The sequence below is a fragment of the Plodia interpunctella genome, chromosome 16 (assembly GCF_027563975.2).
Source record: "Plodia interpunctella isolate USDA-ARS_2022_Savannah chromosome 16, ilPloInte3.2, whole genome shotgun sequence".
NCBI classification, from domain to species: domain Eukaryota; kingdom Metazoa; phylum Arthropoda; class Insecta; order Lepidoptera; family Pyralidae; genus Plodia; species Plodia interpunctella.
The window spans coordinates 6,135,371-6,157,785 of record NC_071309.1 but is presented as its reverse complement, the minus strand read 5'-3'; the positions used below and the strand labels follow the sequence as shown (position 1 = coordinate 6,157,785).

Here is a 22,415-nt window from a genome sequence, read left to right as displayed (position 1 = left end):
CACTTTACCACACTTTACGTCGTTTATCGTATTTGTCACTTACCTAGGACACGCCGGGCGAATAGGGTTTTCACACTATAAAAACAAAATTAAAACGTAATTTTTATTTATATATTTTTATTCATATTTCATTATAGCATATTTTTAAACTCTAAAATAGAGACTTCACTGTCGTACAAGTGGTTGATTTTGGCCATCTATATATATTGTAATGAACAGAAGATGCCTCCAGCTAGTTAATGAAAAATAAAATGATATTAGTAAATATTTATTTATTGTAAAAAGTAATAGTTTCGATGGCGGCAGCAGAGTAATTTTAATCTGCTTCTAAACCGTCATTCTCCAGGCACAAATTTACAATCTAGAACTTATTTATTTAGTTTAGAGTTTAATGTAAACGCTGTTGAAGCTTACGCATAGAAGGTTTCCTTTGTTGCTAAACGCTACGCCTTTCATTATGTATTCGCCATAATAAAACGATTTCCCATAAAAGGCGTATGTCATATCCGTCATATTTGCTACGATGTTTTGGTAGCCCTAAAATATAAATAAATAAGTATAGGTTAGGTTTAATTAACCGCACCTAAAACTGCCCAGCATATAATTCTATTCAACAATAATAGTGGTGAATTTGCAATGATTTTTGGATAGCTCGACGTGCTGTCAACTGTACTAGGTGCGTCACCGTACCTAAATATTTTGGGATAAAAGTCGCTCTGTTGCATTTTGGTTTATATTCTACTTGAATAGCAAATTTCGACGAAATTCGTGGATCACTTTCTCTGAACTTGCAAGAAAGAGTATATATGTTACAGTTAACCGGCGGCTACACCTGTGGTTAGTTTGCGAGACCTAGGTACAGCCGGTTAAAAATATTTGCTGCTACAGAAAAACAGACATACATACAATATATACGAGTATCACATTGGGCTTTCAGAATGGATTAAAACTTTATTACACATAATCTCACGTAAAATTACGTTAGTACTGTTCTATTCTCTAAAAAATAGATTTCAAGGTTTCGATTAGTCTACAACTTAAAACTGAGTAATTTTCCTATAAATTACGACGCCTTACCTTAATAACCATGCAATTTTTGTTCACGCTAAAGTATTTGGACAGCACCTCTCCCAGAGCAAAGTATTTACACGGGTCATCAACATTGTGACGCCATAATAAAGTTTTAACTTTATTTTTCACTGTATATACGTCTACTTTTATCTGAAATGTATAAAAAACAAAATATATATGTACCACGATGACATAATGAGACTTTGGGTAAGGTGCACCAGTCAACTTTGACGTTAACTTTAAACTGTGCGCCGTAGACGCGTCGTTTCTATAAAATTGTACGTACTTTACAATTTTCAGTTGACTGGTGCAACCCACACGCTTGACAATGACGAATGTTCTACTGTCATGAATGAGTCTTGAGTGAATCTATTTTAATCTAAAACTAGCGCCGCCCCGGCTTCGCTCGGATAAAACCATAATAAAAAGTACTTTTTATAATTTTTATTATACTTTATGCCAAACCTTCAGGTTTCGCCTATCTCTGTGCCAAATTTTTGAGTTTAATAATTACAAACAAAAATTACAAATCTTTCCTCTTTATAATATCAGTATGAGCAGTATGGTTAAATAAGTATTGTGTGCAAGCAAATTTAAAATACTATTGAAACATTTTGAAAAATAAAAGCTAATTGCACAACAGAATAAAATAAGAAAACTTCGCAGTGGATTCTCTAATTAATTCCAGCCACAAGTGCTTTTATCAGGGTTAGGAGGATGTTAAAATAAATTGATTTCTGTGCTTTGCATCATTAGTATGGCCGGTTTAAATATATCAAGAGTCCACAGTTAATAGAAAAATGGCAACACAATATGATAACACCTTTTTAAAGATTCGAATTTAGTTTTTAGATTCTGAAGTCTCATTTATGGACTTCTGATATGAGATGAATGATTTTGCAAATAACATGTGGGTTTGTGTATTGATATTGGAATTATGTATAATTCCAATATAAATACGCTCACATGTGAAAATACACCGCATTATAGTCATTTATAGGGTTTTCATTCAAATCGGTTCAGTGGTTTAGGTGTGAAGCGAAACAGACACACAGAGTATGTATATAATAATAAGTATTCACATGATCAACGTGGACAGTTTCCAGGAACGTTAAATTCATGTAGAGTATATATGAATTATCGACTTTAACGAAGTTTGCCGTTGAATTCGTCAGATTCATCCTCTTGGGTCCCGAACATTGCAGAAAATTAGTCCACTCGGCTCTGTAAGGGCCCTATAATAGAATAACAAAACTCCTAAATAATGAAATCTCCAGTGGTGGTGGTCCAGTGATTAAGACCGTCCGCCTGTGATCGAAAGGTCCCTGGATCGAATGCGGTGAATCCGGTGAAGGAAAACATGATGAGAAAAACTGCACATATGCGATTACACGCCTAGACGTCGACGGGTAGTCGTAAAAGTTATGTCCAATTCCTTTAGGTAAGATCAATAAAATCTGACACCAATTTTATCAAAAGAAAGAAGAAATACACTACATATATTAAAATATACACTCACACATTTAACTTTATTTTTATATAAAGAAAAATATTAACTTATTATATTAATTCTGATAGTTTAACATTATATTGTGTGTAAAGGTACTCACAAATGATTCAGAAATTTGGTTGGGAAGTTTCATGCATTGGATATAACAAGCAAAAATTAAAATCAAATTCAGTTTTATGTGTACGATCAACATGATTGTTTGCAAAACTGTATTAGGCTAAATCACGATAGTAATTGCTAAGGCCATGTGTAAAATAGTTAATAAACGTTTTGGATAACAAGCATTTTAAATATTTACGACATTATAATGATTTTTTGATTGGTTACATTTAAATACAAATCAACATTTACCTATTTCGCTGTTTCCAAGTATTGTATAGTAGGCTGTATAGTGTATTCATAAAAAACATTTTATTGTATTATAAAAGTTGATAAATTAGGTTCGAGAAGGCAAATTTTGGATGTGGTTGGTGAAAGATTACTCAATGACTTCTCGCGTTGCTGAAATATGGCGTTAACTTTCGAAATGATAAACAAACAAAATGGCACAAATCCATATGGCTTCTAAGGGTGAGTTATACCGTTAAATTTGACATTGATTTTAACCAGCGCGCCGCTGACATATAGACAAAATGGTGTACTTTGCGTTTTTCTGCGCACATTAAAGTTAAACTAAGTTAGAGTTTCAGCTTAGTTTAACTTTAACGTTATAATTTAATAAGTGTTCGGACTTCAAAACTAAAAGAAACAAACAAGAAGGATAGTCAGGAAATAATAAATGTGATTTTATTAATGCCTTGTACATATACATTTTACAGGACATAGAGATCATTGACAAGGAGCCATATAAAATGTAAAATAAGTTTACAATGAGAAATTTATTGAAAACAACGTAATAATACACTATTAATTAATCATTTCCTCAAAAATTTTCCATAAAATTCAAGACATACAACGTTTCCTTTTTGAGTCGTCATAGTTATTTTGAACATATATTCTCCATAATGGAACTTCGATCCAAGAAATGTATTCGCCAACTCCGTAAAATTTATTACTATGTGGTGATTACCCTGTAATTAAATTTAAATATATCAACACATACTCCCTAAAATTAAAATAACCCTGTGAAAAATCGATGGAAAATATTCCTTTAGGTTTGCCCTTTCTCTCATCTAAGCAATTCCCGGTTTCTTCAAAGCCCAAAGTCAGCTTTCCTACTTTTGCATTCCCACTTTTCATAGTATTCGGTAATTGGTAATAGTTCGACAAATGGCACACAAAACATCCTTGACGACATCAAGCCATAACTTTTTGCTGTGACTCCTTCTATTATAACTTTGTTTCGTATCCTACTAATATTATAAATGCGAAAGTTTGTGAGGATGTATGTGTGATTTTTTGTTACTTTTTCACTCAAAATCTACTGGATGAATTGTTATGAATTTGATACACAGAGTAAAACCTGGAATAACACATTAGCTACTTTTTATATCGAACTTCCCACGGGAGCGAAACACCGGGGCGCAGCTTGTTAAGAAAATTAAGAAACTTAATTACTTTTTTTACTCTAAACTTTCAAACCAAAAAAAAACTGATTGATCAAAATCGATTCATTCATTTGAAAGCTATCTTGCCATGCCACTGAAAGATACACAGGAACGTCTAACTTATAACAGCTCGGTATAAGTCAAAGGTGAAAATGATGATGGCATCATCATCATTTTCACCAAAAAATTGGTTTTCCCCATTGAGCCGATATCTACCTCATATAACATGTTGTTATGATAAAGTGGTTTGTACCTTGACAATGATGCGAGTACTCAAAGGCAAATACCGGCTGAGTACTGGTGCCACCACCACGTGCTCTAAACTGTCTATACCTACTATAAATTACGCTATTCTATTCCACGTCCCTGAATCTTTTATGTATTTTGTTCAGTTACTTATTGTGTTAAATTATATACAAACACATACATCCATGGATTGACATCATAAATCTCCATGCACTTTTCGAAGCAGCCATACCTATCATAATAAATAAACTAGCCTCCGCCCGCGACTACGTCGGTGGTTAATAAAATGTAGTCTATGCCCCTAAATTTATTTCAACGTAAAATCAAACTATTTATTTGTTAACTATCTAATTAGGCGACTTACATAAGTTTTAGGAGAAATTGCTGTATTATAATGTATACCAAGAGTAAGAAAAAATATCCGAATCATATTATACAGTATTAAATAATTTGCAGAAGTAACGAATAACATGTCGATGCCACTACTGTGGATTAATTGGAAATAATATATTCAAATAAAGTTTTTGCGAAACTATGTACCTGATCTCTTTTTAACTATTTCAGATGAACCGATATGAAATTTTGATTGTTGTGTCATAATAGTATCATTGTATAATGGATAAGTACACACATTTGGAAATATACTGCTTATCTTTTTTTTTTAATATTTGAAACGTATAACTGGTATTATTTGGTTTTTATCTTTAAGATTAGGCCATACAGTAATTTCATGTTTTATTTCATATCCCCATGAGGTAGGTGTTGTATTAGTCACATGAACATTTATTGACACATTTTGAAAAATCTTAAAGAAAAAAAAAGAACTTTATCGTACAAAAAAAAAGTGGGTACATACATTAAAAATGAAAGTTATTGGCAATGGAGTATTTATCCCATGAAGAGATCTCTTCCGGTCTAAGCAAAAGTCAAATTACAATATATTATATATTGTTTGAGTAAACCCCAGACATTTCATTAATGGAGTACACACGTCCTCGCATACGTCACGTCACAAACTTTCGCAAGTAGGTACCTTCAGATCGATTTTAGTAATTGATCTGAGCAAATACCATAATAGGATATTATTTGGTATATTATTTTTTCTACTATAATTATCGCTATCCACTGTCGCTTCCTAGGTTGCTTCCACTCGGGGCCCTTCTAAATATATGCTTCCACTACACTGGTCGACACCTCCTACCCATGGATTTAGTAAGTACTTTGTACGGAGTAACTACTAATTCCATGCTCTTACCACAGCCTCCTACACTCTTCTAATTTGTCGTTAAAACATGGATTTAGTAAGTACGGAGTACCTACTAAATGTTGTTTCGCGCGAGGACTATTCTAAATCGATGTATAGTATTGTTTATTAAAATTGTTGAACGAATGACAACGCCTAAAGCCAAATGCCAAATTGACAATAATAATTGCAAAATATAAGAAATTGCAAGCCTAGTTCACATTTGATATTTTTCAACATTATTATATCATAATGAAGAGATCCAAGGTAAATCAGATACTTACCATTTTTTGCAATTTATCGTAAATGCAAAATTACTCTTCACTTCCTATGCTTTCTTATAAATAATTCAACATATATACAAAACAATAATTACCAAATATGAACCCCCAAAGTTATAATAATATTATTCTTATGTCTAAAAGATATGATATTATTTTAGACTCGTTCAGAAGTAACATTATCTCCCAAGATATCTGAGGTTGTGAAAGACGTGTTAGAAGAATATATACCTCCACTAGATGAACTTACTGTAAAGATAATGAGCCTAAGACTCTCAGACGAACCTAGAACGCGATTCGCTGTCAAAGTAACCTTCTTCGATCAGCTTCTGCTAACTGGGATAATAAAATCAATCGGGGCTAGGGATCCTGATAAGGAAAAGGCTATCTCAAAAGGATCCATGAGCTATGATCCTTCGGATTATGAAAAAATGTGCCTCTTTGCAGATTGCCCTTTAGTAGGTAAGATTTAAAATCTCATTGGCCTTAATATCATTTTATACAATAAAATATCGCAGCAATTTGGGTGAGAACAATGAGAAATTGCTACTATTGTCATCCTTTAAAGTTTAGTTGTTCTATAAACCACACACATTCAACCACTTCAAGAAATGGAAGTTATATTGTTCACAGTACATATTCAACCACTTAAAGAAATGGAAGTCAGCCATTCGAAAATGGGTACATCATCTTCCAAATTTGGTGCTACATCGGTTTCTAAAATCGGCATGTCTACTGTCAAGTTAGGGATGTCACAAAGCCTGATATCACATAAATCTGGTACGTTTGGAAAAACTGTGCCAGACATTAGCTGCTGCAATGTTGATATTCTACCTATATTTCTAAGTAAGTTTTACTTATTTCTATTTTGCGCAGTATATATGATTGTACGATATGATGTATTCATGGGCGCTGCCGTGTCTTTATACAATAATTGGAACTACTGATCGAGTGAGGTCCTGCTTGTTACTAGATGCGTATGTCACAAAAATTATATGCCTTGGTCATGGACCTTAATCTACACCAGCGCCCCTAGCAGTGAATTTCATCGCGTTAACTCTTATTTCGTTTTTTAGCAGCTTTATAAGTAACACTATTTGTAACATTTAATGTATATAACCTATTGATGTAGACCTAGACAAAATGTGCGTCAGAAAACGCATGGAACCGATGTTCGAGCCTAGAGTCCTGCGACAGAAAAGTTGGGATAATTTGCCTCTTTTAACTTTGGAGCTGTCAGTCGAAAGACATCCCTTGAATGCACACCACCATGAAGTATTAAAAAAGGCAAATTATATGAAATTCACGTTGGTGGGTTCATACAACATGATCGAACCTTATTCCAACGAGTTTACATACATGGCAGCCACGAAAATGCCTGCTCGAAACGAAAATGTAAGTGTACATTTAGTATTGCTTCTTATAATCTCTTATTCTTTTCTCGTGGCAATGAGAGCCGTGGATATTATGTCTTGGGAAATTTATAGAATGGTTTGCCGTTGTCTTGTCCCATTTTATACAGTAGCTTATCATAAAGTTGATGGCAGGTTTTCTCAACACGTTTTTCTTCACCATGATTAATAGATGACAACTTTCTTGCGCCGTTTCCATGAATTTTGACACATAACAACAAGCAGGTTGATTGAATTTTCATAATTTAACTTGGTTGTATGTTACCTTTTAAAAAGTGTTTAAATAACTACCTTTTACAGAATACCATAGTATTAACTTTCGAGCAAGGTTATAGTGTTCCAAAAAAATTTAAAGCTACAAGCTTCTACCCAAAATGGGAGAACTTGAGACGCAATGATGATGTTTTCACTCGAGGTGACGAAAAGATTGTTTACGATATTGATACTTTACAAAACGATACTGGTATAGATCTAAACTATTATATGAACAAGATGCCACGATGCTGTAAGTATTGATTTTTTTACTATCTCTCTTATGGTTTTTTTACTATCTCTATTATTTTCGGTTATGTTATGACTCCTCACTCATAGTCGCAGCCCGTAGTCCACGTAAAAATAAAACTTTAAATTTTGAAGATTTGACTGTGATTCCTAGTCCCGATTGACGAAGTGGGATTTCGAATCTCTCACCCTCCTCAGTCAGAAAAATATCATAGAAATTGCACTCAAGTCAAGCCAATTAAAAAAAAAGAACTTAATTTGACGCTGAAATGTATTAAGTATATTAGCCGTAAGAATTTATTAACTGTATATCGAAAGTTTCCTAACAATCTACTAATGATTAATTTGGAAATAACTGCCGCATTTACAGATACAACAGTGTGGGGATCATTTCGCAGAACTCTGATGTTAGAGCAAAATGAATGGCTTTATAGTCTTCTACGTTTTTATAAATGGCCTTTCGAAATGCATATGAGCGGAGATCAAAATAAAAATCATGATTTCATGGCCCATCTCAATCTTTTCAAACTATTGTATCCAGGAGGTAACTATATCTTTATGAGCCACATGAATTGGACATATGAATATATTAGTTCCAAGCTTATAATTTGTTTCATCTGTCTCGATGTTTGTCTGTAAAAAATCTAAAATAAAAAACGCGTTGCAAGATTTTTGCAACTTTGTACGGCAAGCGGAAATAGGTGAAAACGTGTTTTCACCTATTTCCGTAATTAAAGTTACAATATTACATGTAGCTTCAGTTTCTGCATTATCTCCTCGCAATGAGAAAACTCCTCAACAGTTTACTGTAGGGAACTAGATTATTTTGTCACGTTTTAATACAGCTAACAATAGCTAACTTTTATTAGTTGAAGAGGCACCCCTAAAAGATAATGCAACAAAATCTCTGACGACAATAATAACTTGAGGCAGAAATTACATATAAGTAAAAAAAAATATTTTTCTATTTTCATTTTATCGATCGACGTACTGACATATAACTGATATACAAACTATTTTCAGAGACGTGTGTTCGTATGGCAGTCCCGTTGACCTGGATCAACCACGTGACTATGTTCCAACAATGCGGGTGTGACTTGTTGTCAACGCATACTGATAATGCTCCTTCCACTTCTGGCAGCACGCAGAAACAAGTCAGCAAGTAAGACTTACAGCATTGTTCTCTCTTTTAAGTCCAGTTATAATAAGAAAGAGAGAGAGTTTAATTACGGACTTGCTAAAAACGAACCAACAACCAGCGTTGACATTGCAGTCAGGGTTGTCACAAAATACGAAAGACGTCATGCTGTATCTGTTTGTTTATAAATTAAATACAAGAATGAACATGTACACGTTACCATTCCTTAAAGACATTCGGCTACAATAGAGTTTTTCAAAAGTTACAGTCCTGCATTTAACCGAAAAAGGTAGTGATCAAAATATTTTCATAGTTTACATTAAGTTGCGAGTCAGTAGTCTTACTGTTGTAAATTGTCACTTCATGCTATACTCGTAAGCAACATTTTTCACAGGAACACAAACAGCAAAGGGTCTGGTACAGTCACCAGCACGGATACAGAATCCGTTTTCTTCCGGGCCACGGGGGCGGATGGAAACACAGCCTTTGTGATTATCGAAGTGAAGTTAGCTCATCCGCTGAAGAAGCCTTGCATACCACCACTAATCACCAAGTTCGATTTATTTATTTTATTAGTTACTAGTTTTTACTCACTATTACGGTTAATTATGTGATTTCAGTATTTGTGTTCATCGTACCTACAATACAAGTTTAGCGCAACAGTGAATTTTCATGAATTCCTTAGTTATTGCGTGTTACAAGTACAAAATATATTTTGGTCATTGCTACTATATTATTATTTTTCATAAATATCACCTATACGTGTATATTCTTACAGCAACCGGTTATTGTATTAGGTATTATTCTTGTATATGTATATAAAGATTTATATCCCCTAATATTATAAATGTAAAAGTTCGGATGTGAGTGGGAAAGACATTTTTTACAGAATCACGCAAATCTTTGGCAAAGGCTTTCGATGAAAATTAGTACACCACAAACATTGTTTCACAAAATGGTATTCCGGTTGATATACCCGGTGATATATATCCGGTGAATATTCTATGATTCATTTCATATCCTGGAATAACACATACATTTATCCCGAATTTCTCACTTGAGCGAAGCTCCGGAGCGCAGCTACGAAATTAATATTTTTTTGTTAGCTCGGAATTAGCAGAGATGTTGTCGACCCTGGAAGCTGGTGTGGATAAGCGCGAGTGCACTGGTCGTGGCCAGCTGGATCGGGAGTGGCTGTCCACTTTGAAAACCGCCGTGGTGTCCCTCAACAAAGTACCGCATTACGGTAATTTGACCACACTATTAAGATATACTTGGCCAACTATACCTTTGATATTGTGACCATGTGACTCCTCTTTCAGTCTTGGAATAAAGGAATAGCTCGTGCCAATGAAAATCCAATTTCTATGTGGAATTTAAAACACAAAAACAAACAAACACAATTTGTGCATTACTAATTATAAGTACATTAGGTACTTTGGTAGTAATTTGTTGCATGATGATGAAGCAGATTTGAAAATGTAGCTTGATATCGTCAAATATGGGTGTGACAAAGAAAGACCATGCAAAGTGGAGAAGAAATGAAGAAAAATAGTTCTAGAGCTCCGTCGCTTTATGGCTTCAGAACAAAACAGAAAACTTTACTTTTTAAATAATTACAAGTTTACTATAGAAAACATATCGTAATTTTTTTTTACAGGCATGACCGAATTCTGTAATTTCAATCGTCAACTGAGTGAAACGAGGACTAGAGTTGAGCTTCTAACATCTTTCACTAACGATGCTGCTGTGTACGTCAACAATAATTTCATCATAGGAGAGTTTCTAAATTCCGATGAAATATTTGAAGTAAGTGATGATTTTCCTAATAGTTTCTAATAGAGATTAGTTGATTTCGGAACGGTCGTACTAGATGTAAAATTAATAGAATTGAAATAATTTGAAGTAGGTATTGAAATATCCATTATTTACAAAACGTACGATACTTTATGAGTTGTTTTATTTGCCTTGTCTGATTTTCACTCTCTGTTATCTTCTTGGTTTCATTCTTAACTGTGAGTGTGTGACAGCTAAAACTCGGATTGTACATATACAATAACATTTTTAAGATTCCTGACGTCAACTTTCTCTGGAAATGCTATCGTTGCTTATCAACTATCAAATCCCTTTATTTTTTAAATCCCTTATAACGCTTTCTGTCTTTTAATCTGTTTCAGTTACAATAAAGGCAATTATTATAACAATCAATTAATTTTCAGGAGATGCTGCTGATGGCCCACGCGTGTCTCATGAAAATTACATGTCAAATGTTGGTGGAAGTTAATACTCAAGACATAGACCCGACACTGAGAGCAGCAAGGCATGCAAGGCACATGCAGGATGTGTATCACGCCATGCAACTTTACCTACAGGTCGTCACACTTTACTATTTTGAAGAAATGGGGACAGTCTTTGTTCATGCACGACATTATGTATTCTGATTTACGAATTAACAAATGTCGTCTCCTATTTCAATCGCAAGAGAAATAAACGAATGCTATTTTAATTTCGCGATGTTCTAGGTTCTACTCGTGCAACATGAGCACGAGTTTATTTACATTTTCTGTAATTTGTCTCCTCTATGGTAATTTTTATAGAACAGCACGTGCTTCTCGTATTGGAAGTATTACATAATCTGTGCTATCAGCGAAAGAAAATGTCGTGAGAAAACCTGCGCTCTAGTTGTGTGAAACTTCATGTTGTAGTACTTCATGACAAACTCCATTGAGATAGGCAAAAAGTCATTTTGTGTGATACTTCTTACTTACTTCATTTTATTTATTTATTCAAACGTTATTTACCAAAATTGGTACATTTTGTATGTTTTCACGACCTTCAGCCTATAGATATGATATGAATAATAACCGTATTAGGAGGAATCTGTGGTAACATAAAACAGGATGAAAAAGGAACCAGATGGATTATTCGATTCATAATTTGGCTTTTTGGACCTTATTATTCTTTTAGGATGTATCCTAGAAGAATAATAAGGTATGTATATCTACATAATAAAAAAAATACCGTTTCAGTTAGTGGTACAGAAGCCTCGAGATGCCGACTACTGGCGGGAGCTGTCCACTTGCCTTATGGATATTAACAGGGACTGGGGCAACGTATGCCTCTCCAAGTCGTTGCAGCTCAACTATCGACACCCTATAACGTAATCAGATTTCTTAGCTAGCTAACACTGTTTACATAATAGGTACAATATGAACCCTGTCGGGTATTTGTAAACAAGAACGGCAACGGAACGGCAGGCGGATTTGTTATAAAATTTAAATTTCGACAGTTATTTAGATGGTTGCTATTTCTATTATTAATAATTTATGTCATGTCAAGTTAATTAAATTACATAGTTAACAAATATTTAAATAATAAGTCTAATAATAATTAGTAATAAAAATATTAATATTGTGAATGTCCAATCGATATAATAAATGTATAATGATAATAATAGCATTACTCCGTTAATAAAAGTTGCAATTTTGTTAAAAATATTTTAAATTTTTGTTCATTTCGTAGGTAGTCGGGTAGGATGTTATATATTTTAATTGTCATGCATAATGGTCCGGACCTGAACAGATCCAGATTTGAGGAGGGTACCACCAATTTATTTTCTTTCTTGGAGGATATCGTCGCGGTAAATTCAGAATATTTACGTACAAATTTACATACCTCTAAAATATATATCGACAGTAAGGTAAGAATTTTTAATTCTATAAAGTATAGGCGGCACGTATCGGTCGTTTTGATGTTTTTTATAATTCTTACGCATTTTTTCTGTAAGATAAATAGGCGGTCTGCGTCCGTACCATTTCCCCAGAGTAAAACACCGTACATTAGCCAGGAGAATGCGTACGTGTAGTAGGCAGTTATAGCGGTTTTTTCATTAGTCGTTTTTTTAATTTCACATAGTGCATAGGTAAATTTTGACAGTTTTACAGCTATTTTGTCGAGATGAGATTTCCACGTAATATCTGTGTATCCACGTGTATCTAGAATTAAACCGAGAAGTTGAAATTTATTTACACATTCTAGTTTTATACCGTTATAACTATAATCTATGTTGAGCGTCGTTTTTTGGTACGATCGGAATTCCATAGTTTTTGTTTTCGAGTCTCTAGAATCTTTCGAATCTCTAGATTATGGTCGGATAGCCACGAAATTATAGGGTCGATGGTTGAGTGAGGGTCATATTCAAGTTGTCAGGTTTAGAGTATTGTGTCAGAATAGATACATTGTCCGCAAATAATACACATGTCTGAGTCAAAGTTTTTGGTAAGTCATTAAATAAAATAACTCAACGTATTAGTCCATCAATTAGTCTTATCGCGCACGATACAAACACAAAAACGGACAAAACACGCCAGAACCTCAGACAAATGTGATCACACAAGTACTAATATTCGCCCGTGCTAGGAATCTAAGTATTTATATACTACAAAAATACTGTAGGATAAACATTGGCATAATAAAATACAGCATATGTATTTTGTAATTCTTTATTTCCCTTTCATCTAGCGTTTTCCCGGTTTCTTCCTTACCCGTTGAGCGTCCGAACCCAAGGTCCGTTGGTCGTCGTCGGTATTCGTAGTTGTCAGACAATTGGCACACATTGCCCTTAACAACATCTAGTCAGAATGCCTTTTATAACTGGCTTATATCATCAATATTTATGGAGATACACGAATGTGTACAATTTCAGTCTCCTGGCTAAAGGCTGCTTGGTGTTCGACACGGACCCAGAGGGAGCTGAGATCTTCTTCGCGGCCGTGCTGGCTCTGTACCCATTCTGGACCGCAGGCTGGGTCGTCGTCAGCTGTTACTATTTCGAGCAGCAGCAGTACCACATGGCTGATGCTATCAAAGCCAAGATGAAGGAGTATGTATGTTGAGCTGGAGTAGATGGTTCGTTGAATATGAACACAGAATTGTAGATGGTTTTTGCCCAGTATTTCACGGACCCCAAAACTAATGGGATGACAGTTTTGGAATAGATTTTAATGTAATTACACTAGTTACTTACTCAAGAGTCAAAAATATATTTGCCATCGGACCCAGATCCACGATCCCACTATAAGATGGAGATGATAACTACCTGCTATGCTTATTTCGTCCGTTAATTTAATGAGTTGCAACAGTTAGCTTCATAAAACAAAATGAGATAATTTTGGTACTCTTCCATGCGGTTATAACTATTTAATACGTAAGCTATTTAGCTACTCGATAACAAAGAGATATTACGTAATTCTATAATTTTTTCATAGAACCAAGTCAGGAGGCCTGTTAAACTGGGACCAGATAGCGCAGCCTCGCTGCTGGGGCTTCGAGCTCGGGGACTGGTGGGAGGGCACTCCTCTCCTGCCAGGCATGACCGTCTACTACGACGCTGCTGACCTTCTGCTGAGATTGCGAGCCTTTACCGTAAGGAATAACCCTCTTCTTCCTATTAAACAGCTGTGTTCTTGTCAGCGTCAATACAGTAAATTATGTACCGTTGTATTTAGATAACAATTAATAAATAGCCTAAATACAACGGTCAATAATACGTATGTAGGTATGTATATCCGTTTAACAATGTAGAACATGTGCGCCCAGGTGCACGATCCCTTCTGGTCCTTCGAACGGAATATTACTTTGTTTCCGTGTTAGTTAGCAGACGTGTGCGTAGCGAGAGCGTTGGCCGAAGCTGGAGAGTCCGCTGCTTACTTCCATCTGGTAGCGCTCTGCTGCCGTCTGCGTGGGGACATCAATGAAGCGATATGCCTCGTCAGAACGGGATTGGAGAAATTTGGAGAGGTATACAGTCGTTTTAAAATACTATTGGTAATCAAATTTATCTTTATGTATGTCGGACCTGTTTATTGACTGAAAAATAAAGTATGTAATTTAGTAATCTCTGTAAAATGACCCCAATACTAAAACAAATTGGGTTGCGTAAAACCTACGATATTAGGCAGACCTGCCGATCTAGCTGAGTCCTATGGAAACCGTTGCCATGAGGCATCTCCATTCCATCAGGCTGCTGTGTAAGTATATCAAATTTTAATTTTGTGAGATCTTTAGCCAGAACACGACCTGGCTACATTAAATAGATGCCTTGTGGTCTTCTAGTGATTGTTACTTAAACTATATTAGTAGCACATACGTATTATGTTCGATTGCTACAAAGGGAAGACAGGTGTTATGTCGGCTATACAATATCACTGAACAGTTCGCCAAACAGTTCGCCAAACTTTGGTGGATTCGGCATACTTTGCTGGCTTTTCATCGCGATAAGTAAAAGCTACAAACTACTCAATGTTCATTCATTCGCATCAGCATCTGTCCGAGTTCGGCGATGGGCGATAGTGTGTAGCCGGAAACCTGGTAAGTATGCCTGGAAAATCGCGGCTGTCTATCAAAAAAAATATTTTGATTGTATGTTGTCGATACAGATTGTTTTCCTCCGGGCATTAGAAGCAGAATGTCTTCACCAAATCAATGATAACGAAGCAGCTGCAGCATCTTTTGAAAAAGCGGGCAGCGTAGTAGGAGCGTTTAGGTAAGCATATTAAAAGAGCTAAAAAAGTATGCTTTCAAAAATTCGCCAAATTTAATTTTAAACTAAGCTGTGAGCATAACGACACTCTTCGAGACTGAGGCTGGCTGTCTAATGAAACTAAAATATGACCACTTGACTATGAGTGTTACCGTACCAACCCGCACACTATAACACCACCACATTTTTATCAATTTATTTTAATTACTAACGAAAACTAAAAAATACCTCAGAAGATTTTATTCGATAGTCTTATAGTGTTAACGTGTCTATTATTAACTTTAGTTTTAATCAAATTTTTATTGGCCAGTACTCTTCTGAGTCTACCGACACGGGAAGGTGTGCGAGTCAGGTCTACCCTGGTGGACCTGTTACGTCGACAACCCAACGCCTATGCTTGGATGGCCCTCGCCGACGACTGGATGAAGGTACTTTTCAACCGTACACAGATCTACTTTCTATATGATGATGTGAACATGAAGAGAAAGTTACATAGGTTAAGTAAAGAGATTGCGTTAATTTATAAATCGTTTATTTGCATTGAAGCCGATCCAACTTAGCTTACAAAGGGTTTATCAAGAAGAATATTTAAACTATCGATGGTTATATCATTCCATTTAAAGATAGAAACTTGTAAAGGGGAATATTTATGATATTTACTCTCATTCTCCAAAAACCTTTTCTTTCTCAGCGAGCAGCAATGGGTGAGGGCGGTGACGGGGAAGCGACTGACGAACAGGCGTCAGCTAAGATTTGCGCAACGGCCTGCGCAGTGGAAGCCCTCAAATGGGACCGACTGTCGGCGAAAGCCTGGGTTTTGTTGTCGACACTAGTGACACCTAGCGCCAGGAGACTGCACTGCAGGGAGATGGCGAGACTTGTAAGTAAATATATATTAACATAAATATTATTATTATTATGTTTGGTAAACCATGGGTAGGTGCCATGGGTACCGGGTCCAAAGTAAATAAAATATTATAATAAGTTAATTTATTAATATAAATTAACTATAATAATGTTTTATTTAAGTACCTTATATTTAACTACGTCTGTTTTACCGCTTCGCTTCCTGTGGGAATTTTGATAAAGCCCTAGGGGTTTATTATAACCGTGTTCTTAAAGCTAGTTTTCTCTGAAACGTGTATTTACCACTTCTTATCCAATTATTTGGTATCTGCAAATATGAACTATTACTATTAATACGCAATATGAACGTTTCAGTGTGGTCATGTGTTCGAAGATTTCAAGAAGGAATACAGCACTCAATCGCAGCAGTCTTTGTGCCACCGCATCGGCACATCCCTGCGAGAATGTCGTTGTAAAAAAAACAAAACTGACACCCCTAAATCTTCCAGCCAACACATTTGCTAAACACCAGGATTTAAGTAGGTACAATCGGGGGCATAAAAACCTAATCACCTATCCTAATTATTAGGATAGGTATCCTAACTTACTGCACAGGTTTATCTGCCCCCGACTGCACTTCTGCTTACGTTTTATGGAGTCTCTATAATACTATTATTGATACGCGATATTGACATAACGTTATCAGAATCGACACCCAAAAACTAGTCTTGCGTTGTTTTTCTCAACGCACCGATTTGAATAGCTCCGCCTCCAATAGCACTTAGCTATTCTATTTGGAACACCTTTTATGAAAAAAATTTAATAGAATAAATGAAAAGGAATATTATTATGGGTGCTCCTGACGATGGACAGTCAAATCGGTGGTGGGGCAATACCTCGCCTCCTCACTTGGTTTAAGGTTTATTTATGATTCTAGTTTAAAAATGTACCTTTGTTAATAATAATAACTGAAGTTTTATCATTGTTTAGGTATATAAAAATGATAAACAAGTATAAATATAGTAGATACAGAATGAAATACAAACCTATAATAAATAATGGTTTCTTTTCAATCATTTTTATTTCATATTTACAACTTTACAATATATTTACACTTAACATAAATAATCATACATACACACTTCCACAACAGCACAATAATACAACATTTTCAACCTAAAATAGAGATGGCCTGACGTCTGTCTACCTGTCTTATATAAACAGTAATAATGTCTATTTGAACGTCCCTTTTATAATGTACAAATAAGGTTCCTATAAAAAGTTCTCGCACAACTGCACTTTGCTGGCGACCGTGTCGCCAGCAAAGTGTAGCCACCGATATTGGAATAAAACAAGTTTACCAAATTATTGTTCTCAATGCAGTATGGCTATAGGTCCGACCACTCCGCTTCGTATAAATTTGCCTGACAAAATATTATTTAAACAAAATTATTACACAATACAACAAATATTACCATACTATTACTTACAACAAATATTATTACCATATCGTAATCACCTCACGGGATATGTAATTCGGCATTCGCGGTAGGCGTGCTTTAAATTGCTATGATGTAATGCAACTACTAGTATTTCTTCTGAATGTTTTATGTTTCAATGACTATTCTACCTACCAAAAAATCACAAAATGTGCGTGCTTCATATCCTAAGCCTTATAAACACTATCGTCGAACTAGGATAGATGTCAACGCAAAAACAGAAAAAACTATAGGCATTTAAATATTTTTCGCTTTTTTCATACAAGATAGAGAAACGAAAAAATTTTAATACTTGTCCCACAACGTGTACCCGACTTTATAACGCTTCTCTACCCCTTTGTATAAGGTAGGCTAGAAATAGCATGGAAATGTAAGTTCTTTGGTTACACAAACTCATTGTCTTTAGTTTTCTTTGTTTGTCCGAAACTGTTAAAATATCGTTTTTTTTCCAACTTTCCATCAAAGCACCGCACTGTTCCCCGTTTATTTAGAATTATCCCTGCATATGCATGTTTTGCATATTTGGCATATTTGGCATGTTTTTCATGTTTTGCATATTTTGCATGTTTTGCATAGGATCATGTCGGTTATAGGGTACAGCTTCGGTGGTCAAAATGGGGGGGTCGGGCAGCTCTGACAGCTTCTTTGTGACCCAAATCAAAGTCCAGACTACCAAAGTTACCGCTGATAACCTAAAAATAAATAATTGATAAAAGTGAACAGATATTTAAAAAATAGTCTTATTTCCTGTCACACTTAATAAAAATTCATTTAAATAAAAAGTTTAACATATTATGCAATATTCGATCAACTTGAAAGTTTTGACTTAAAGTCATAAAAAATAACAACTTATAGCCACAAAAAATCTGTAAACTTAAAGAAAAATAGACGCCTAGGTCAATAATTTACACGTAAGTACTTACTTAAAACAAACATATAATTTATTGCAAAATTAATCTCAATTAATTAACTGAATAGCCACAGGATAGTGAAAATTATTAGACAATAAACTACTAACTAAAAAAAAACTTACATGCCACCTGCCATTTTTATTGAACGTGTTGATCTGGTTACGTGAACGCACTCGTAGAATTGAGATTGAACAAAACTATTTTACAGTTCTGTTTATGATAATCATTTCGTAACAATACGTTTACATAGGCTTGGCATCCAATAAATAAAGCTATTGGTAGATATTATAGCTATAGTTATTGTGCATTTTAGGACAAATACTTGAGATTATTACCTATAGAGTGATTAGGTATTACACGTTCACGGCATAGAATAATACCTATATATAACTTTCCACCTTTCCAACTAGAACTAAGTACAGCCGTATTTAGTTCTAGTAGTGTTACGCACACGGAACGGACAATAATAACTCGGTGATTAAGATTATTACATCCTAATTAAAAAATCAATAGGTATGTTTTTTGTGTATAATTTAGTGGCAACTATTTTCTATTAAGTATATATAAAGCTTTAATTTTGACGAAAGTACAGGAACTTTATTTCAGTCCTAGCTACCTAGGTAGGTAGGTATAGGTATCTTTTATATCTTATATAGCTCACACTGGACATTAAATACTACTTATACGCATTATTAGCTATTGTTTTATCAGAACTGTGGTTTATAATCACATGTTTATAATTACAAACATGACAGCAGTGTGAGCAGCACATAACCGAAGTAGTTAGCATCTAATCTAATCATATTAATGATTCAGCATACATAAAATAGTCATGTCACATGCCGAGAAGATGTAGCATAAAGCACGTTAGAGTATCTACTAATTTTGTGCAAAGTAATCAGTAATTAGGTGCAAAGATAGGACTGCTAAAATAATTTTCGACTTTTTACACAATACCTAACTTTTGTCGCGAAGTTATCTCGCGAAGTTCTCTATCGCTAACTCTCTTGACTTATCCATGTATATAGGTACTTACTCCTGGCTAAAGAAAACACATAATTCATTTAGGTAACGTTTTATTGACCTATATACAAAATTGTTAAATAATAGGTCTTCTTTCTTATGTATGTGCTTAAGCCCATTAATAATGGTTTATATACATTGAACCGGTGGTGGTCTAGTGGCAAAAAAAATTGTTTATTCCAGTCAAAAGTCCATATTGGGAATACAGATCTTCATAACTTAAATTAATAATTGTTATGTCGAGGTTCCTATGCCTCTTAAACACCTCTGCGTTCATCCTCTCGTCTATATGAGCAGCAGGACACTCTTAAGACCAGTCTGTGAACCGAAATATGCCAGGTTTAAACAAGTACCTACCTAGAATTGTGCTACACGTGTTTGTATACTAATAGTAATCCACTCCATTAAATACAAATAAAAGTCATTATGAGTGTTTCATTTCATGTGATTGACCACGATCTAAGCCTTGTGGAATATTTACGACTGTAGGTAATAGTGAACCTTGTGAGGCGGGTAAAGAGTTATCTTCGTCAGAGTTACCTAAATTACATAAAAAATAAAATTCGTTACTCAAAAGGTAAAATTCATTACTCAAATAGTTAACTTGAGTATATTGTAACTTCACTTTCCTTATTTTGATGAATGTATCCTCTATTATTTAGGCTAGAAGTGACTTTTGAGTTCATGGATGGAATAGGGTATGTGACAGTATAAGTATAAAGTAAGTACTTAATAGTACTTAATTATTTTATAGGTAAATGATAAATTTTGCTAATTAGTAACGCACGCCTAGTGTCTGAACGGGAAACCGCCATTGAGTAGAGCGCAATTGAAACAACTTACAATTCAATTAAGTAACGGAAGTTTAGACCAAAATAATTTATTAATTTTACTTCGATAAATAGGGTAATGTACCTAGATGATAAGGTCAGAAAATTTTAAAAAATATGTTTACACTAGATAAAATAACTAAATATGTTTAAGATTGTAATAATTCATAGATTAAATGCAGCTTATTACGAAGATTCAAAGTTCATTTTTAAATAACCATCGAAAAAAGGAATAAATTTTGTAACAACTTTTATTATCACCATCGTAACACCGTTTTTAATATAGCTGTCGAACATAGCTTTTTGGGCAGATGTTATGCTCAATCGAGATTTCACGTTTTAGTATCATTTAGCGTTTATCATTTTTCATTGAGCGTTTAGACGAGTCCAAAAATATGTGATTTTATTTTTTCATAAATTTGAAAGCTTTGTCATTATCACATTTTTTCACTGGTGTTTCTATAAGGGACTTCGAATAGTCACCAAAATAAAAATATGTTATCTACATACGTACATACGTACCTACGTTAGGTGCCTGGATTATTAGTTCGGAGGCATTTGGTTCGGATTGTGTATAATGTACACAATAGGTGAAGGCTCGGCGACGCCGACCTTCGACAATTCAGTCGGCAAAGCGACATTCGGTAGATGATCCAAGAGGAGATGCCATGCAAACGCCGCCATGTAAAAAGTGAATGCCGCTCCCAAAACGCTGGTGAAGACGCTACAAATATAACATACTATTACGATAAATTTGTTAGATGACTAAAATACATTTTTTGTTTTTCAAGAACGTGCCTACGTTTAGGGTTGTAATTCTGCGTTAATTATCGTGCTCATGACTCTTTTAGGGTACCTCTAATAGCACGTAGACTATGCAATGTCAGCATTATCGACACACATAGCAGTCTAGACTTAATTTCTGGATGCACAAAGAAGGCTTTAACTTTTAAATACCATTATATACGTTTATTGTAAATTTTAAATGAAATAGGCTTTCAATGATGGTTATCAATGAAAGGCATGTTACTTGTAGCTAGATTTGTAACTATTACTGGAGGATTGGGCAATTGGGCAAAAGGGATTCTGTTGGGTATAACATTTAGTGTCGTTTTTTGTCCTTAATCCCAATCATAGAAATATACTTACAGATACATCTTGTAATGTAATACTTTAAGGTACTTAAACACGCACACAATAGTTAAGATTCAAACATCTTGCATTTTTTAATTTAAATGTAAAACTATTTGGATGGTTGCGCTTGTGCTTGCTAGTATTGCGATAGTGAATGTGCCAGTTTTGCTATATTTTTATATTAGGTATTGTGTAAATTATAAAAATGAGATCACACTATTGTCGAAGCTGATTAATAAAATTATGTCATTCGCTTTAAAAATAATCCGCGTTCAATATGATGGAATGAATGTATTTAGCTTAAAAATATGTATTTGACGCAAACATAGATTTAGAAAGTGCGCGGCGCGTCGCAAAACACAAAAATTAAACCAGCTTTCTGTGTCTACGATTTGACGCTAGGGGCGTTTTCTTAAATTAGTTAGCTAGGTAATCCCATCATCAGAATTTGTGATATCTAATTTGTATAAAATAACATCGAGTAAAAATCATATATATCAAGTCGTCAGACTGGTCTGTATAGCCATAATGAAATTAAAATGTTTAGGGTTCCCAACCTCATAACGGAACATAACCCTTCCCTTTATCGTCTGCCAAACCTCTTCTCAACGCGTAATTTACAATTTTTCTGTATTTGCTATTCTATTCATTAGTATTGTATTATGAAACATTTTTTCCCACA

At 34.6% G+C, this 22,415-nt stretch overlaps 1 protein-coding gene and 2 long non-coding RNA genes across 3 annotated transcripts; 1 reads left to right on the top strand and 2 right to left on the bottom strand.

Moving 5' to 3' along the window:
• Positions 1 to 121: 121 nt before the first annotated feature.
• On the bottom strand, positions 122 to 3,118 carry LOC128676677 (uncharacterized). The gene is made up of 4 exons (XR_008405445.2): positions 2,933 to 3,118; positions 2,154 to 2,306; positions 1,078 to 1,221; positions 122 to 537 (listed from the first exon to the last, which is right to left on the bottom strand). It is a non-coding gene; the product is annotated as an uncharacterized LOC128676677 (long non-coding RNA).
• A 2,653-nt stretch (positions 3,119 to 5,771) lies between these two features.
• Positions 5,772 to 17,386, top strand: LOC128676669 (uncharacterized). The gene is made up of 19 exons (XM_053756939.1): positions 5,772 to 5,884; positions 6,060 to 6,360; positions 6,532 to 6,744; positions 7,031 to 7,293; positions 7,611 to 7,815; positions 8,182 to 8,355; positions 8,835 to 8,973; positions 9,344 to 9,502; positions 10,056 to 10,195; positions 10,610 to 10,758; positions 11,169 to 11,321; positions 11,979 to 12,109; positions 13,655 to 13,831; positions 14,217 to 14,373; positions 14,602 to 14,748; positions 15,387 to 15,493; positions 15,801 to 15,918; positions 16,182 to 16,370; positions 16,712 to 17,386. The coding sequence occupies exons 1-19, from the start codon at positions 5,870 to 5,872 to the stop codon at positions 16,859 to 16,861; spliced, it is 3,087 nt and encodes a 1,028-aa protein (XP_053612914.1). The 5' UTR covers positions 5,772 to 5,869; the 3' UTR covers positions 16,862 to 17,386.
• A 6-nt stretch (positions 17,387 to 17,392) lies between these two features.
• Positions 17,393 to 22,389, bottom strand: LOC128676676 (uncharacterized). Its single transcript, XR_008405444.1, has 4 exons — positions 21,749 to 22,389; positions 21,122 to 21,323; positions 18,869 to 20,087; positions 17,393 to 18,527 (listed from the first exon to the last, which is right to left on the bottom strand). It is a non-coding gene; the product is annotated as an uncharacterized LOC128676676 (long non-coding RNA).
• Positions 22,390 to 22,415: the final 26 nt, after the last annotated feature.